General features: G+C 38.9%; 1 protein-coding gene across 1 annotated transcript; it reads right to left on the bottom strand.

Annotated features, from left to right (window-relative positions):
- Nucleotides 1-5956: 5956 nt before the first annotated feature.
- LOC139463529 (cephalotocin receptor 1-like) lies at nt 5957-18185 on the bottom strand. Its single transcript, XM_071245159.1, has 11 exons — nt 17695-18185; nt 16896-17079; nt 16133-16234; nt 14827-14890; nt 13342-13436; nt 11764-13208; nt 11202-11385; nt 10685-10777; nt 10264-10318; nt 9498-9586; nt 5957-7290 (listed from the first exon to the last, which is right to left on the bottom strand). The coding sequence occupies exons 6-11, from the start codon at nt 12226-12228 to the stop codon at nt 7238-7240; spliced, it is 939 nt and encodes a 312-aa protein (XP_071101260.1). The 5' UTR covers nt 12229-13208; nt 13342-13436; nt 14827-14890; nt 16133-16234; nt 16896-17079; nt 17695-18185; the 3' UTR covers nt 5957-7237.
- Between the last annotated feature and the right edge of the window lie 1652 nt (nt 18186-19837).

The raw sequence follows: 19837 nt of genomic DNA, 5'->3' as shown, positions 1-19837 counted from the left end.
ACGGATCCTCAGATCCGACCTCCAAACACACAGGTTTCGGAGTCCACACCACACAACCAACTAAAACCACACAATCCTTCCGACTCCCAAACAACCAATCAATATTCACGGCAGAACTAATGGGCATGGCCTCAGCCCTCCATAATCAAGAATCCAAAAACCACCCAAAAAATCCTAATACTTACCGACTCCTTAAGTGGACTGCAAGCCCTCCAAAACAAAAATACCCAAAACCGACCTAAATTAATAAATCAAATACTTAAAGGGGCACTGATCTAACGCAATTCCCCGGGACTGGTTGTTGCCTTTGTTATTGTTTTTTCCCAGTGAGTACCCGGATGTAGAGCAGAAATCTAGACTAGCTCGCGACCTCTGTTGCGCCATTCGTAAGCGCATTAGTCACTTTTATGGATACCGGTAGTAATAAGAGCGTATGGTCACATTGATCAACAAAATGAAATACAGTTTTCGAGATAATAAGGAAATGTAGTTATTTTTGTGGGTAGCATCGGTAATGGTCACGAAGTTTTGATAAGTCACTTGCTTGGTAATTTTGCGATTTTCGTTTACACTATTTTGACTTGCAACACAAAGTAAATATTTCATCTGAGCATTGCTCTTTTTATAGTGTGTATATTTTTTTACTGTCAAAATGTGTAACATATTTAGTAAACGTCTAAATATTCAGTTATTTTACAAAGTGACTGAAAAACATTTCCATCTGTATTATTATGATAACGAATTCCAAACATTTTGATGTTTAATGTCATCACCAAGAGACTGAAAATGTTACGTTGAAAAGTACATTTCTATGTTGTTTGGCTTCTAATCCTACATAATAATCTGTTGTGGTGTTTGTAGGCCCTTTTGATCGTCTTAATCAATCTGGACAGATTTTTTAGTCAAAATGACTGAAATATTTACACATTTTATAAATTGCCTGAGAGAATCACATTTTACAAATTGACGGTAATCTATACACGCTTACAAAGGAAATGACCTGTGAAAACAACGTCTATCGCGCATTGAAGAATTTCCCAACCAAGACGTAGAGAAACAAGAACGAATCGGTTCAAATGAAGGAAAACAAAATGCAAATACCATAATTACAACTTACCAAATTTATGTGTATAAATAGGCAGCTTCCTTGTTCGAGGAATGTATCCGTGAATATCCACACAAAGGAATAATGTCCCACTCATCTGCAGCTATACAAAATAACTTATTCGATGTCACGTGTCTCTGTAACTATCAAATATTCTAAAAGATATATATCGTTTCGGGATATTATAACCAGTGTTCGTTTCTCAACTGATCACTTGGATTGTTTCAGGTGTTTCACATAGGTGTCAAGTCTCAAGGGTTGGCTGAGAAAGGCCACGTGACAACTATTTTCATAACGTCCACGGTTCCTAAAAAATCCACTGAGTTTGATAACAATGAGCAACCAATCAACGTATTATCAGTTAACCCTTTGAACAAAGTATGTTGTTTTTACATCGGCACTTCACGCCATGATATGAGTGTATTCCCTTTGTTTTAGTAAACCTAGACATGTAAACACTCACTTTTGACATATCCACTGTGCAAGATAACAGTGATTAATCAATCAACGTATTTTCTGTTAATCCTTTGATGACTAGGAACGATCCGTTGATTTACCTAAAAAAGTAAATCAACTGATCATTCATCTCTTGCTGGGCTGCCACGTGCACATTACATAACGCACATTTCACCTCACTTCAAACCTGGATATAGATTGAATAATTACCCCAGACACAATAAATGCCAAATGAGAACCTTTGTCAGGTAATCTAAGTGGTGCTACCATTAATTGTACCTGTAATAAATTCATTAACCGAGCATCAAGTGAATGACGACAAATACACAAGTGTAGGTTATACGAGAAAACGTGGATGACAACAAGGGAGTAGTAATCGTATTATCGACGCAATCCGAAATCCGAAAATTCTTTCACTGCATGGATACCTTTTTTTTAGTATTAAACTATAACCATCTGGGGTATTTCCAAATGACGACTTCCGATGAGCTCCGCCGTTCTTTTTGTCTGTTTGTTTAGGCTGAAGAAATTAATTAACATGCGCCCTTAGTCGAATCTTTATAGATCACATTTAACCAATCAGTGTTTATTAAAAAATGCATGAAACAAATATTGCCTCCAGCCTCCAAGTTTATTTAGCTGTCCTTGCAGACGGTAGCCCAGTCTCTGGTCACGCTCAGTTGCGTTGCGTATCATCCGGGTACTCACAGGGGAAAAAACAATAACAAAGGCAACAACCAGTCCGGGAAATGGCGTTAGATCAGTGCCCCTTTAAAAGCTCCAACGACCTAACAAAGGCAGGCAAACAAATAACCTTCTTGTGGATACCCGCCCACGTACGTAGGAATATACGGTAATGAAAACGCCGATAAGGCAGCTAAACTATCCCTCAAAATCCCAGAAATAAGCTTAAACTTACCCATCTCAAAATCAGAAATTAAAAGTGTAAACAAGCAAAAAATCACACAAAAATGGCATAACCTATATCTAAACTCAAATAGCCAAATCAAAAAAGTGCTCAGCAAACCACTAACCAAACCAAAAATTCTCCACCCATCAAAAAAAATCGACAGAGTAATCACTAAACTCCAAACAGGACACACCAACCTAAATAACCACCTAAACAAATTAAAAAAACATACTACAGGTAACTGCTCACACTGCAAACAACTAGAAACCCCAGAACACGCACTCATCCACTGCACACACTACCTAACACATCAAACCGCATTACAAACCACCCTCAATCTAAACAAGGCTCTCACTCTAGAAGCAATACTAAACCCACAAAATAAACTAGAAAACTTCAAGGCCTTAGGCGTATTCTTAATCAAAACGGAACTAATAAAACGCATCTAAAAACACTATAATCTACCAAATCAAAATTACATAAACAAACAAACATCCACCATACCAAGCTCCCTTAGTTCTCCCCCTCAATCCCATCGGCATCTATTCCAAATCTCAAAATTCCCAAATTCTATATAAGCAACCCCTAAAGCCCCCTCTTGGGTTGCACACACCACTTCGTCTCTTTCGGAAACACATTAAATGGCCTGGCCGGTCCCGTGTGCGAAATACGCATCAGTCGGAAAGCGCACGTTAAATCTCCAAAGAAAATAAGTAAGTAAGCTGTCAAACTCAAAATGCCCCTGGTCCTCCACCCACCATGTGTAATACTTTAGCGCACTTGATTGTTTTATTTGCAGTTATATCACTGTTAGGCTGAGTGATGAGAGAACACATTTTGTTGTTTTTGTTAACGATCGTTTCCATTTTCAACGTGGTAACCTTATAAGTGACTAACTTTTTTATCATGATGAACTGAAACATATTAAAATAATCAGAGGGACTGACGATCGCATTTTTCGCATAAATGTCATGCTCGCATTAATTTCATGATTTACTGAAGATAGATTTGAACATTTCTCAGTTTGGGTAAGGGAAGTAATCTTGACTCCGCTTGCAATTGGATTCAATCGGGCGAGCAGTTCCGAGATCGCAGCTTGACTGTTCGGTACGGCCGAAAGGCGGCATCCATGTTGTTCACGCTCCGCTGATCACGGGGCCTGATTTGTCTGTATTCTGCTTATGAGCCGGGATGCGCATGAAACACGGGTGTCAAAACGAATTTATTTACCAATTATATGTACGGTTAATTAGCCAGTTCAAGAGACAAAACCCTGGTCCAGCCACCTTTAGGTGTAATCACGTCGCATGCCCCTGGTTCACGGTTCGTCTGATCTCCCGTCATAAAACCACGATGTTTATTTACCTGGAGCCTCAGACAGCGCCGACTTCCGGTGTACATGTACTACATGGCAATAAATGGTTTGACAGTTGTTTGACATATTACTCAATAATTATTGACACAGTGATGTAATTATTTTTATTTGTCCTATTTTGATTATTCTATTGTTCAGCTGTATTTTCGATCAGTTTTATTTGTATAAAAAATCTTCTCTAGTATTTATAAACCAAACCTAAAAACATTATATAAGAACAATTGTGTTTTTAAAACGTAAGTTTTCTAGTAAAACAACCATGCAAGTAAGATTTCAGCCGTAATATTACTTTAGTTACTCCACAGATTACACATCTTATATGCCGCAAACGTAGCGAATGTAATGCTACTACGTCACAGCTGCCTCGGTAACTAAGGGCTGGAATGTTTTTGTGAAGGCAGTTAGAGCAGACGAATACCCCCCACCCCCAGCCCCCGCCGCTGTAAAATGACGGTCGCTAACCATATATATGTATTTTTCGTGTTTTGGGCTTGATTTGATTGTCCTTTGGTGAAAACAAATGTTCAATTGTGAAAGCAAACCCTCTTTCCCTGAACGTTAAAAGACATGAGACTTTGTTTTTGTCTGAAATATCAACGTTGAAGTCGTTTATATATTCGGAAATCCATATTATGGTAAATGTTTATTAAATGCATGTCCTGTTTTATATATATGTATATATTATTATGGTAAAATGGACAATGGTAAAATTCATTATCACAGTTTAAGTGCTATTCACAAATGTATGTAAATCTGCTTCGTGATGAATGAAGCATTGCAATAAATGTATGCATCTGATTCTTCATTTGTTATGTATTCTTTGATGAGAATGAGTTTCGTTAATGATGATCACTCTTACAGATTATTTGATAAGAGATGGGACTTTAACTAGTGAATAGTTATGAAAAATATATATATATATATAAGAATAGGCGGTCTGTGCACATGTGGTGAAACTGATACCTCATTGATTTGATAATCAGGACTTGGAAATCATAGTCTGTCATTAAATTGATTTTGAAATATATGGTTTCGACTGTAGTACGTCCTGACATGATAATATTATGTTGTAAACCACTTATCTTATCTTATGTTAAGTAAAACAATTATTGATAACTTCCTGAATTCCAATTGTTCAATTAACTCAATTATTCAAAGCTCTGGCTCTTAGATGTTACAAAAGATTGTCCATTTTATTATCTTAGGCACATGTCGGCACACTAACATGTGAGCCGTCTAGACGATTGTCTGTTTTATAATTAAATGGCAGTGGCCATCCAGCCGAATACTTAATCTTGAGACCTATTATTGTCTTGTCGAGTCAAGCGCGGGTCTCTCTCTCACCTTAGGGAGAATGCGACTGTAAAAGCCCCTCTCTAGACAGACAAGTAGTGAATGTTTGAGATACGTTTATTGTTTATTATATATAGTTTAAAATCAATAGATAATTCATAGTATTTTATTGTTCAAATTACTAATAAAACATATATTAACTTGTTCCTTCTAAACATACTTCCAAACAATTACAAACCATTCCAAGTCATTCCAAACATTTCCTGTGTTGGAAATATGTTTGGAAATGCTGCCAATCCAATTTTGGATTTTCCGAAAAGATCGATCCTTCCAAGCTTTGGAAAGATTGGAATGAGCGATCTTTCCAAAGCAATCCAACGTTCATTCCAAATTGAAATGGACGCTCCTTGGTCTTGGGCTGCATGGCTTACGTAGGAGGACTTTGGTCTTCTTGCCTCATGCCTTCTTGTGATCATCAGAAAATATCGTTTTTAATTATGTTCTAAGAATATATCTGGCATCTCTCACTCCCTTTTAGGACAGTCGACCGTGGGCAGTAAATATGATCTTGCCAGAGCAAAGGCGTGTCATCCACCACCACCACCCCAAAAAAATATATTCAGTTCTGAATACAATTTGTAACAAATGACATTCCTATGGAATTATTGATTAATCTCGGGTAGTTTATACTGACAATTGGTTGACATTAAACATACAATTGTATGTCAGTATAATTTGACCTCTCACATACATGAAAAAGAATATTCTGTGAAATATGAAAACACAGTTGTGCAATTAATAATGTTTATTTCTGAGAAGTAGATGAAATAATAAACAATAAAGAGATGTAAGAAATCTTGAGTAAAAGGACGTTAATCATTTGCATAATGAAACCAGACGACGCGTTATATTATGATACATTAAGTACAGACAAGGACGATACATTGCACAATGTATACCTATCAGTTCAAGGATGAAATGTGATTGGCAGGCTAACATACTTGCAACGAGAATGCAATGATCAGACTTGACATGCATGTGTATACGACGAGTGGTTGCGGTGGACAGCACTGTATGCAGCTAGACTATTTCTCATCGATTAATTGTGTTTATAGAGTTTGAGTGAGACTAGCAAACCGAGGGTGTGTAAATATGTATCACCAATAATGTCTGTTTGGCGCCAAAGTAATATATCAGTACATACAAGCATTCGTAGTCAGCTATATAGGTTCTAGTGAGACGTTGTGGTTGTGACATCATATGCTGACATAGAGCATATCATTCATTACAGACATGCCAACAGGAAATATGTAGTGAGCGAGTGGCATGTCACGTCAACAACGTTTACACATTCAAGTAAATACATGTGTATATTAAGTAGGGCAGTTACAATAACCGTAGCTCTAAGCGTTGGCCTAGGATGCACTGACCACCATCTCCACGTAAGGATAGTTCATCAACAAACAGGAAATAATACAATAATCTTAAAAAATAGTCAAATAAACACACATGAACAGATGTGTAAGGCGAAGACGTCGGAAGAAAAGAACATGTTTGTTTCACAATGTAAATCATACTTAAAGATTTGTTTCATAACAGATTGAAAACGTCATGGGGTTATGAGTATTTGTTTTTCGTACTACTTGACATCGTCGAAGCCCGTTAAGATCCGGGTTGGAACTGATCGTCAGCAACCGTAGTTCTTAGTGAGAGGCGACTAATGGCTACCAGGTGGTCAGACTCGCTGATTTCGTTGAGGCATGTCATCATATGCTAAATGATGCTTATGATATCCATCACTCGATTGTCTGGTCCAGACTAGATTAATTACATGACGCCGCTATATGGCTGGGGTATTGCTGAGGGCGGCTTTAAACAACAAACAAACAAACTTTACTTCGTTCTTTTGGGGACAAAAGAAACAATGTCTACATGTTTACAGAATGATACACATTTTTTTACCCTGTGCCTGAATAGTTAATGTCCATATAGAAGTTATAGAATGAGTTCCACAAATAGAAAAGAGAAGATTCTATCCATCAAAGATCAGTCTTCATTTTGTTCCGGCCATTGTTTGGGACTGAGACGATTCTGACTTCTACAGTCCAGGAGAAGATGTTTCCCTCCGTCGTCCAATGCAGTTGAATATGGCTGAAAATAGATCAGTATTCATTGAACTCAAAATACATTTGAGATACAACTCACAGATTGGTGTGTCAATGATTCGAAATATTCAGTATACTGACATAATTATTGTTGCAAAAACACCTTCTGCGCTGCCCAGTCAAACCCACCCAGCATTTTTCGAAGAATGTGAAGACAGACTGGAAGGTACCAAACCTAAGGCACCGAGAACAGTGGGGAGTCGGACAACTTGGGATGCAAGCGTGACATTTCGAAAGCGACGTCTGCATATTTGCCATGTTTTTCCTCATTATTATTATTATTATTATTATTATTATTATTATTATCATTATTATTATTATTATTATGCAGCAAAGAGGGTTTGGGCGATCCTGCCACAGTCAGGCTGGCTTGGCTCATCATCAGCTCGGGGCCCTCTACACGCAGCCCAGACAGCGAATGGGACTTTTCCCAGGAAGCGCTGCCGAGTCAGATAACCGCTCCTTGAAAAACTGAGTCCGGGCCGATTTCATATGGCACTTCACTTGGTTGACATTCATTTCTGAATCGTCTAGCAGTACAGAACCATCTACAAAAACAACACTGACAGTGAGATTATGTTCCACATCCTTGACTCGTTTTAGAAAACTGTAGAATGCCTTGTGTTTTCATCATGAGTCTTGACATGCTTCACCAGAGGACTTCTTAAGTCTACATTTGTACTCTGCCTGAAGTTTTCGCTTGATATGGACATTCTTGAGTTTGTCCGTAATCTGCATCCCAAAGTACGTATAGGCCTGACCTTCTCCGAGATGGTCAATAATTCCTCCTCAAAGTAAAATGACTGATCCCCCCTCTTCTACCTTGCCACGTGTCAGAAGAAGAATGTTGCATTTGTCGAGTCCAAAACGACATGCCGATATCATCAGAAAAAGGACACGACAAGGAGAGAATCTGTTTTTTGAGTGTGGATCCTCCACTGGCAAGTTCAAGGTCAGCCATGTAAAGGAGGTGAGTAAGGGGTGTTGGGGATCTGTGCTGAGGAGGTACAGGATGATAACCTTCCTCTTTGCTAAGCAAAATGCTAATAGGGTTTCGTGACAAACAGAAAAGCAAAGGACAGAAAGAAACGCCCTGGAATATCCCTCTTCTAATACAAATGGGTTCCGAAGTCACCACCTGCCCCTGCGAATACGTCTCAAGTTGAGTTGACCAGCAATTCATTAAAGACGTTACAGGCATGGAGATAAGCTGCATTTAAATGATTTCTAAACCTCTAACCCGTAACTCGTACTTCAGTAGCATGATGGAAGTTTGCATCCACTTGATTCGCAATTGATCTCGATTTCGTAGAGCCTGGTTTCTGATCAATCAATCCTGTACTAGATTGTCCACATTTTGGATTTGTTGGCACTTGTTCCATAGTCTTAGACTGTGAAACACTTTACCTATTGGCCAAAGCACGCTGACTTCTGCCAGTTTCCAGCATGTCAATAGCCCGTAGACACTGCGTTGCATACACAAACAATGAATGAAATCAAACAAATCACAACTGTATGTTAAGCAGAATCAGTAACATCGACAGAAATTACGTTAAACAGAGATTAATCGGCCTTCCTTGAAAGTGTCAAAATCAGAAAATGACACCCTATGCACGTGTGTGGCGCTACTGTGTGGGGCACGTGCAAACTATATGATGTGTTTTAGTGGTAACGTGACCGTTCTTGCATAGGATGTTTGTCGCCAACACTTATCTTTGTTCTAATACTTGGCATTTACATTTAAATTTCATCCCTACATTCGTTTAAGAGTATATAATCAAAATGCGTGTATCCCTCTGATGAGACGGGGTGAGGTGAAATGGGGTTTAACGTCGCGTCCAAGATTATTGCACTTATATAGCGACTCGTGTGTGTTTGTTTGGCTGCTTGTATTAGTCCGGACTGAAGCCGATGGATAGTGCTACCTCACTGAGATACCATACCGCAGTTTAACGAGAATACCTCAATCAGACACAGGCCGTTCTGACTCCGAGCCGACCAGTCCTGTTTTTAGCCCCTTAAGGCCGAGCGCAAGAAAAGGTAACAACACGTATAATCTTTTAACGTCTTTTGGTATGACGGGGATCGAACCCCGGACATTTCGCTCTTCGGACGGACGCTCTACAACTAGACCAAGGAGGCGGTCTCATTGACTTATTGGGTTACAGTACAATATCTATTTATATTTCTTACCATATATAAAAGGATTTAGACAGGCGTTTGCAGTCTCCAGGAAGAGTAAAGCTGTGTAGACGATAAATGAGTTCCAGGTATGAAATGAACTGCAAAATAGAAAATAATTTTAATTTAATATAGAACACATGGACATTTTTTTTGATGAAACGTGTATATGATGAATAACCAATTGGTCGTACCATTTTCATCCATGAAGTATACAAACATAATCCAACCTGTAAGCGAATAATTCAATACCCGAACCCATTGTATTTACACCCGTGACCATATCTGTTGTTATCTCCGGTGAGCACAAGATGAGCACAAGAATAGAGTAGTTTTCAGTAGTCACTCTTCGTGCAAAGGTTCCTTAGCAGATACCCGTGCTCGTAGTTTCACAAAAGTGGTAAACGTCTGAGATCTGCATAACTTCGGTCTTCCCTCCTACATTTACTGACATAACTGGACAGCTGTAAATAGCGGCGTCAAACCCAACTCACTCCCTAATAAAAACACGGTGTGATGGTATGACACAGTGTGATTGGTTACTTGGGCGTCATACATTGATTCATGACGTGGAGAGTCCATGTCAGAATGCCATCTTGTCTGATAGCATATATTACAGATAACAGTCTGTACTCACATTGTCAATATAAACAAGGTTTGTTTGTTTGCAGATTTACGAGAGCTATGCCATCGGTGGTGCGCGGAATTTTCAGATTCAAAACCTAACCTCTACGTCATTAGTTCTGAATAACATATATATAACAAAACGTCACATTACCCAACGCCCCAAGAGAATACAACGAACGGAGCACAGCAGAGGAAGAATACCACATCTGAAAAATAAATATATTTGTATATGCATTACAAACTCGTGCATTAAAAATAAAGACACTGTTTGATATATTCTGGTCTAGTTGCATGTTCTTTTAAACAGATTCTGTATCTTTCCATATTAAATCATGTGTGTAATTATACTCTAAAACACGCCGTGCAACTATAGATGTATATATCTGCAATACTGCTCAAAGTGGTGTTAACCCAAACCCACTCACTCACAATACACATTCAAAACGATGACAGAAATCTTTATGTTTGATCTATTCTATGAAAGCCTGATGAAAATCATTTCAGAGAGGCGAATATCAGCTGCATGAAATGATGCAACGATGCATATCTCGGACAAGGCCAGTTCATAATACCGTAAGCCAAAACTATTCCAATATCTCTGCCAAGAAATTGAAGGTCTGTGCAGGAGCCATCGTCACGTGTCATCTTCTTATAGGCGATTGTTCCTGAAGACATAATAACATTGAAACATTGTAAATTGTAAGTATTCAACAGTGTCGAAATGCATTTCATGTTATCCGTGGTTTCAAACAAGTTGAGTTCCGATATCGTGCTGAGATACATACATCATTCAATGAAAACCTTTGTCACGCACCGCTGCACAGGTAGCCTGTACCTTTAGGCCACGCCTGTTGGAATACCATTTCAGAGCGTGTGATTTCAACACTTTCACTTGGACATTTAAATACTTTCTACTAATGTTAGGAATTCTTTTCATTAGGATATTGACTTAATATAACGAATTACAATTGATATCCGCAAAGAAATCGCAATTCTATTTTCCACTTTATTTGCCCTTTAAAGTTAAGAAACACAACAAAAGCGTGAGAACACAGAAAAGGTACGCAAAAATTTGTTTATGATATTTACCCTTTTTGTAGCACCATACAAACAATGATGGTAGACCTAAAAGTATCATTATTAGTAATGGAAGGAGAAAATAGACAGCCACATCCACAAGCGACAGGAGAAGGCTAATCGAAGCTTCTGGATCCACAACGCAGAAATATGCCTCCCTTATTTGTCCTATTGCTACCAGACGGTAGTAGTAGAACTGAAACGAGACTAGAAGATAGAACCTCTGAACTGATCTCAAAATGCATATGGTGTACATTCTATTCTGTCAATCAGTTTAATTCAAAGTAAATAGAGGACACTAGCCAATAGTACTGTCTAAGTATTTGAAACAAGAATTAAAATTTCAAATCAACCAAACTAGTTTTGCCGTGAAAACAGTTTAACATCAAATCAAATGCAGGTTGTTGTTGCCGGATGGTCAAATCGTCATATCGATGAAAATGGGTTCGATTTATAACAGTGGTACAGTGTCTAAAACCTATTCTTCCCCTACCTTGCATTGACATGGCTTGAATACCGTGTTGTCAAGATCGGCTTATAATAAACGCACAACCTCATTTACAAAATTGCTTACCTTGAGGCCACACATTATGAAGGAAACTACCAAGGAACACAGAAGGAAGACGATACGCAAAGCCTTGATGGAGCGACTGCAGGTGATGGTGAAAAGATTATCAATATTGAATCCTGCAAGGATCAGATGGGATACGGTGGGCCCAAACATCTGAAAACCTGAAACTATTTTACATCCATAATATCCACCTTTCCAGAATACGGTTGCATAAGACCCAATACTGATTCCACTGCGGATGCACAAGCCCAGACCATCAGCGATACAAATGACAAGGAGGTAAAAATACATCCTGTTGCCTGTCTTCCATGATTTGTAGAGAGATCTGATCATCCATATGTTGGTACAGACTCCGATATACAGTAGAACGCTGGATACTACTATTTCCGTTGTGTTCGATGGCGTCGTCAAGTCTGAATCATAATCGTATGTGTAGTCAGTGAAGTTGTTGCCATAGTCCATATCCATTTTTGCGAACGAGACCTATTTCTTTCACGCAAGTCCTCACACGTTGAGCTCTAATGGCGTGGAATGAGTATAGCAAACCAAATGACTAACAAATACTTATTAAGGTCGTCAGGATATATGTGCGAGTTAAAGATCACGAAATGTTACCAAGATCAATAATTACTTGGGTGATATTTCCTTGACACGTATAAATTGCAGCTTAAAAGGTCATCATCGTGGTTGTGCATGCTTATGGATGCTAGAATTGAGTCCGTGAGTGTGATTTAACAACAATTTGATAATGTTTCAGTTATATCACAGCATGTCAGCTTAATTTGGAAGGAAAGCCCGAAGTGATGCAGGTCTCAGACGTTGACCACAAAGGTAAAACCTATGAGCACAGGTATGTTGCTGACAGACCTAAAACATAAAAGGGTCGAACAAGGATTCGAACCCCAAGATGACAGGTTTCTGGCGTGACCATGGGACCTTGTATGGCTGGATGGGAGTGAACGAAATCATTTCAGATACATCATTATCAATGATAATATTATTACTTGGTTGACATTTCACTGATACGTTTAAATGGCAACGCGAAAGGTCATCATCGTTGGTTCTGCATGCTTCTGGGTGTTAGAATTGTATGGTTGGAGTAAGTTCGTGAGTTGGTATGGGTAAGTAATTGAGTTGGGTTTAACACCAATTTGAACAGTATTCCAGTACTGTCATGGCGTGTCAGCACGGATGTGGTGCTGACAGACCAAGAAACATGAACGGGGCAAACCGGGATTCGAACCCTATTGTCATAGGTTTCTGGCCTGACCAAAGACGTCAGGGCCACCTGTGCCCATTGTATGGCTTGAGGGGAGTGTACGAAATCATATTAGTTATATCATTATCAAGGGCAATGCTCAGTTTTGTGTCCACTAATTGTCCAGCGAAGGTACCTCCCTATATATGCACCGGACTTTGCTTTCTTCTTTGGAGTATGCAGAAAAGACCTGTGGAGAGGAAAGATAAAATACAATCAGAAAGAAATATAAACAAAATGCGATTTGTCGAGGCGTATTGATTCTAAGATTAAAGAAAGCTATAATAACAACAATTAACCAACCATGTGATAAGGATACATACCGTATACAAGAGGGTTAACGCAGTGGTTTACCATAGACAGATATGTTAAAGCATCCAATATCTTCAAGTTAAGATTCTTATCCCTGAACAGTCCACTGAAAATTTAAAATATACAACTACATATATCATAAATACATTAACACAATGTTGTAATTTCAATTTCAAACGCACATTCTAATACTTATCACACTATATGAAGTGAAAAATAACAGTAGGGTAACACTGTTTATAAACTATTTCATTTATTGACAAAGACAGTGTTCCCTTTATGTCGTGCAATATTCCTGCAGCAATCCTTTGGTCTCAACGTTTCACACATTTTGAGGTCAGTCGAGCATGCTCTTTCACACTGCGTCATACGGGTCTTGCTGAAAGGTCTGTTGATCAAGGTTGAACATTAAGTACATTTGTACAGCTCTCAAAAGTGTTATTGTAGACATTTGGAGGACAATTCCAAATTTCCAAAAAACATGTCTGAATGAATTCCCCAATTCGACTTCTTTTACATGTTCCCGTGTTTGTTCAGAACAGTTAACTTGTCTTTTGCATCTGTTGGGACAGGATATGCTCTCATGTTCGCGACCACTGGGTTGCATTAATATTTGGTCGTTTCGCCAAAATGGTAAACGTCATAAGTCGATGATTATTGCATATTTTAGAAATAAACGACTCGTGGTCGTTGTTTATGGTACAGGGCCGTCGGGTTGCCTAGTGGTTAAAGCGTTCGCTCGTCACGCCGAAGACCCGGGTTCGATTCCCGACATTGTTACAATGTGTGAAGCCCATTTCTGGTGTCCCAAGCCGTGATATTGCTGGAATGTTGCTAAAAGCGGCGTAAAAACATACTCAGTCAGTCAGTCAGTCAGTTTATCGTACAATAAAACACTGCAGGGGGATTAAACAATGAGGGGCTCAGCGATGATCATTGCTTGTTTTTTACATGAGTTATCATTATTATATAGCGTTTCTTTAAGGATGTTACTAAAATGTACAAGGTCTAAAAATATTTACCACAATTGTAAAAATGAAAATTTCCTTTAAGTGCATTTTACGAACAGGTGGGTTAACTTTGGTGATTCCCACATATTCTCACAATCCTCGGGTCGATTATCTGTACATGTTCTCCCAACACCGATTGTCATATCTCTCCCACTTTTGGATGCGATCCTTCAGCCACTGTGTTTATATGTGTAGCCCAGTTACATCTATGGGTAACAACTTACAAGACACTTCCCTCTACAAAATAACGTCGTCCAATATATGACGTCATAAAGTTGCGAGTTCATATTCGACTCTCCGGAAATGACGTCATGATAAAACAACACTTATTCATAAAAGGCGATCCAAAACATATCGATAATCATAAGCAATCTCCACGTATAGTTCCACAACAGAGACCATTGAACGATTCCCACAGAGACGCGGATCCATGACGCCACGTAATGTACATGCACACATGCATTGATGAGACTAAAGACAACAAACCTGTGTGTGACAAGGACAATCTTCATAATGCTGAATGGCAGCCAACACACAATAAAAAGGCAGTCTGCAAAACAAAATATGAAACCGGCATCTGATATTGTTTGTCTGTGACTGTTCCATTTTTCAGAAATGTGAAGACTGGTCAGCTGAGAAAAACATATTTTACTAAGTAGATCTTAGTACTAATTCAATTAGTTAGAAATAAATTATGATTAGCGCATAGCTATCATCACCCTACCCTTTCTGTCATCTGAAAAAAATTTGTCGATCAATTTTAAGAACGAAAAAAAAGAAGTCAGAATATGGGTATCAATATAAGTCACTTGGTCAAACAAACTCCCCTGAATATAATTCTGTATGTGTATGGTTAGTATCTACAAATATACAAAGTAACAGTCACAGTAGGGGATTTTGTGCACGTAGACCAAGTTGATGAAATGGCCACGAGAGGGGGAAAAGTCGCCATTCAGCTTGTCCCGAAATGACACGAATAGTCACTAATAAGAAGGAAAGAGTTGGTTGGTTGGTTTATGTTTAACGCCGCACTCAGCAATATTCCAGCTATATGACGGCGGTCTGTAAATAATCGAGTCTGTACCAGACAATCCAGTCATTAATATCATGAGCATCGATCCACGCAATTGGGATCGATGACATGTATCAACCAAGTCAGCGAGCCTGACCACCCGATCCCGCCTTTTACGACAAGCATGGGTTGCTTAAAATCTATTCTACCCCGGATCAGTTTTGTATGTAGTGTTATGCTGTTTTAACATTATTCCAGCAATATCTCGACAGGTAACACCAAGAATGGGCTTCACACATTGTACCCGTATAGTGGATAATGAATCCGCAGTCCTGACAACACATTATAACCACAATTCGCCCTGACCGCAACTGGACGGAATGAACATATGTATGATGACTGCAAAATTCCAATGCAATACATCTCCAGTTAATCAGAATATACATTATGCTTCCTTTAACCAAGCATAGAGGGTGGATTTGATAAGGAATACTATAGTGAGTGAGTGAAAGAGTGAAAATTGTATCACGCCGCATCAGCAATCTTGCAGCTAATGGCGACGAGCTTTAGCCAAACTGACTATTAGATACAAAACGAAAGAAAGATAATATTCCTGCAATATCACGACGGGGACACCAGAAATTGACTTCAAACATTGTGGCCGCGTTACGAAATCGAAACCAGGCCATCGGCGTGATGAGAAAACACTTTAACCACAAGGCTAACACGTCGCCCTTAAAACGAAGAGCATAATCGTTAATATTGATACTAATAATTTACCTAATGTTGTGGTATATGAGATATCAGATTTCAAACCCCAAAGGTCTCTCTTGGGGTCGTCTTCATCGTTTCGCTGGCGATCACCCTTGTCAGTAGGATGAACTGAAAAAATGAATTAAATCAATCCATGTCTATATTCAAACCCACGTATGGCCCATCAAATAATGTAGAAAGTCATACTCTTCAAGGGACTATTATTGTTTCACGTCAATTCAATGTTTAAAACATCGTTTATTTTGGGGTACCATTTTCCAATACAGCACATTAAGCTCCGATATATTGAGCGACAATGTAATCTATTTTGTATTCCAGTGGTCGATTGTTAGGAACTTATGAGTCTGTATTGAACCTAATTGCGCCTTCAGATCTGCCGACCAAATAGTTCATAGGTAAGAATAAGGTTTCAGAAATGAAAAACCTTCAACGTAGGTAAGTATGGAATGAGATTATATTGTTTTGTTTGTTTTGTTTGTTGTTTAACGCCGCACTCAGCAATAGTCTAGCTATATGACGGCGGTCTGTAAATAATCGAGTCTGGGCCAGAAAATCCAGTAATTGACATCATGAGCATCGACCTACGCAATTGTGATACGATGACATGCATCAACCGAGTCACCGAGTCTGCAACAATGTCATTTTGCTTCAAAGATTTTTCTGGGCCACTTTTTTCTTCAATAAAATCCCCCACTCCACGCCCCAACATGATTAAAAACATGTAACATATGTACAGTAGCACATGTGAGTCATCGTTACCAATAGTTACCATTGTGCCTGCTGATGAACGCAGGTGTACCACAGGCAGTCACAAGAAGCGCAGGTAACCAAAATACAGCGACGGCAGTGACTACTTTATATATCAATTCTTGTTCCACCGTGGTTCTTCCGAATGGGGTGCACTGTCGAAGTGAGGCAAATATGGGGTGTATTTCAATGTGATATAGATACATCTGCAAGATGAAGAAAAGCATCCTATGAGAAACAACAGAATTTACATTTTGCATACATTATGGTATATGTTACAAGGAGGTATATGCATCGACGGAAACATTTAAATACAAAACGCAGATGGCGCAATATGAATAAGGAGCGGGTCCCGTTGAGATTCTTCACAGATCAACACTCTCATCACGGGACACGCATAAAGCTTTACGTATGAGATGTCAATATTCGCATTGAACTACAAGATCCCCTTAATGTCCAGAGCTGGCTAATTCAGTTATTGGACATTTCAAAACTACCATAATGTATTCATACAGAGTTAGTATCAAACAAAACGGAATGGGATTTATTAGATATATAAGTATAATATATATACTGATGGAAATATCTAAGAGGACATACGACAATATTGCAGCTTTATGGTAACCGTTGCATTCAATACATAATTAATCTTATCAAAACAACACATTGTATGTGATGTTTGTATATATGTTAAATAAACTGCCGAATAATTTCATGATTTCTATAAGTACATACAATATCACATGTCATACACACGCTTCACGTTTATCCGTTTCCTTCGATTTTCTTTCTCAGTTTATGTTCATGATGAATACATGTACCTGTCCGCCGATGAACAGGCCGGTCATTAATGCAGCACACGCGAGTTGGCAGAGTCTTATTGGTGATGGAGACTGTCTGTGAGTCACAGCTACAAGGTTGTCAATGTTGAAAGTAACAAGAACTAAATGTGCAAGGAAGGTTCCAGCCATTGAAACAGACATGATGATTTTGCAACCGATTTCCCCAGTGTTCCAGGACTCTGTTGTATGCAAACCGACTTCTACACACTGTCTCAAGATCAGCCCCAAACAATCTGCAACACATAGAGCCAGGATGTAAAACTGCACTCGGTTACGGGAGATCCATGTCTTGTGTAGATGGATCAGAACACCCAAATTTGCAAATATCCCGGTGTAAAGAATGACACTATCACAAATGATATTGTTCTTTGTTGATTGGGAAAATTCCATCTTTGGTCAAATGCTTCAACATTAGTTTGTAAAGATAGCTGCAGGACATATGGAGTTGTATGATGCACGTGCCATGAAATCATTCAAGAGATACGCCACTGGGTAATTGTGTTAATTGGCCTTATCAAAAGCTCTGTTGCCTGCCCAATTACAATCATGATATTATTGTGGAATGCGCATAATGTCCTTGTTTTCAGGAATTGCAGGAATGTACAGTCAGGGAGTGTTATTCAGTTTCATCACGAAGTATAGCTTTATGTAAAATGTAACCCCCGCAATTATTCTGAATGCTGACAGTAAATAACACGGATCGATTAAAGCAGGTTAAATGAGCATGTAGAAGACTGATGAATGTACATCAAGGCAAGTTTCGTCATTCCGAATAGCATCCAGTTTAAACGAAGCAGTTAGTAATACCTACACAGACAGACTAAAAGGGTAGTTCTTTTTTTGTGAGACGAAAAAGTCAAGGAGAGATTGAAGAGCGCATCCCGGAAACGGGATTGGATTCAGAGTTTCCATACTCTCATCGGGGTTATTGGATTTGTACCTTAATGTGACCCGACATGTATCGAGATGGTGCTTGTGATGAAAGAAAACGTGGGTGTATTTCAAATAGGAGGCAGTTAGATTCTGCTCGTAACCATGGTGCTGTCGATTCTTTAGTCCGGGAAACCTGGCATATTTCTACATACGTGACGTGGGCCAGAACAAAAGAATGAAAACACTTATCATTATTTGTCATTATTATGAATAGCATACGTCCAAGTTCGAATCTCAAGAACATCTTAAACAAAGCCCTCTGTGACAACTGTGGGACCTGTCAACATAGATCAGTAACGTTTAGAAACAACGTTATTTTCCATGTTCGATGGGATTTAAATTGTTCTGCTAGAAATGTCATTTATATGATTACCTTCATAGGGTACAAAGAACATAATATTGGACATACTGAATATTTGCTAGGTCGAATTCGAGTGCCCAAGTATCAAATAAAATACCCAGAACTACGGTTCATACCTTTAAGTGCACATTTCGACAAATGTGTGCGGGAAAAGCAAATCAAATTTACATTTTGTTTTCTTTTTATAAAAAGTCTACAACTGGTACACTAAAAGGAACTCTAAAAGAACAATAGTTTATAGATAAATTCAATCATGTATTAAATAGAACATAAATATTGCATCAAACGTGCGCAATCCCCTCCTATTGATGTACTGCCGACAAAAAAAACAAGGGAAGTGATGAACTGATAAAGTGAAGGTAGAATGACAATAAATGTTGTTAAAGAAATTCAGGCGTACAGCTCAATATCTGGTGTGTCCACCATGGGCGACACCTGCATGGCACTTTTATGGCATACTGTATGTTTACTTGCGTGTGGTTGCCCTTTGATATTGCCTACTGTTCCGCCATTCTTCTGATTAAGCCGGGCAGTCCAATGTCCGTTTGCCTTCTCGTCGGGGATAATCGGTGACGACCTGAGCACGATGTGGTCTGACATTGTCATCTTGCAGTTCAATAATTCTTCCGATAATTCCAGCGACTGTGACAACGACGGGAAGCACAATTTCGTCAACATATCACTGGTCAGTTAAGTGTTCACAAAAAACAAATAAGTTCGCCTGTCAAGTCTGATACCGCCCCACACCATGACACTACCGGCCCAATAACGATCATGGGTAAGAGTTGTTGCCCTGGCATACCGTTCGCCGCTACGTCAGCAACAACG

The sequence above is a fragment of the Haliotis cracherodii genome, unplaced genomic scaffold (assembly GCF_022045235.1).
Source record: "Haliotis cracherodii isolate W230 unplaced genomic scaffold, xgHalCrac1.p SCAF_1, whole genome shotgun sequence".
Taxonomy (NCBI): domain Eukaryota; kingdom Metazoa; phylum Mollusca; class Gastropoda; order Lepetellida; family Haliotidae; genus Haliotis; species Haliotis cracherodii.
Note: the sequence above shows the minus strand (reverse complement) of the source record. Positions and strands in the feature narration are given on the sequence as shown.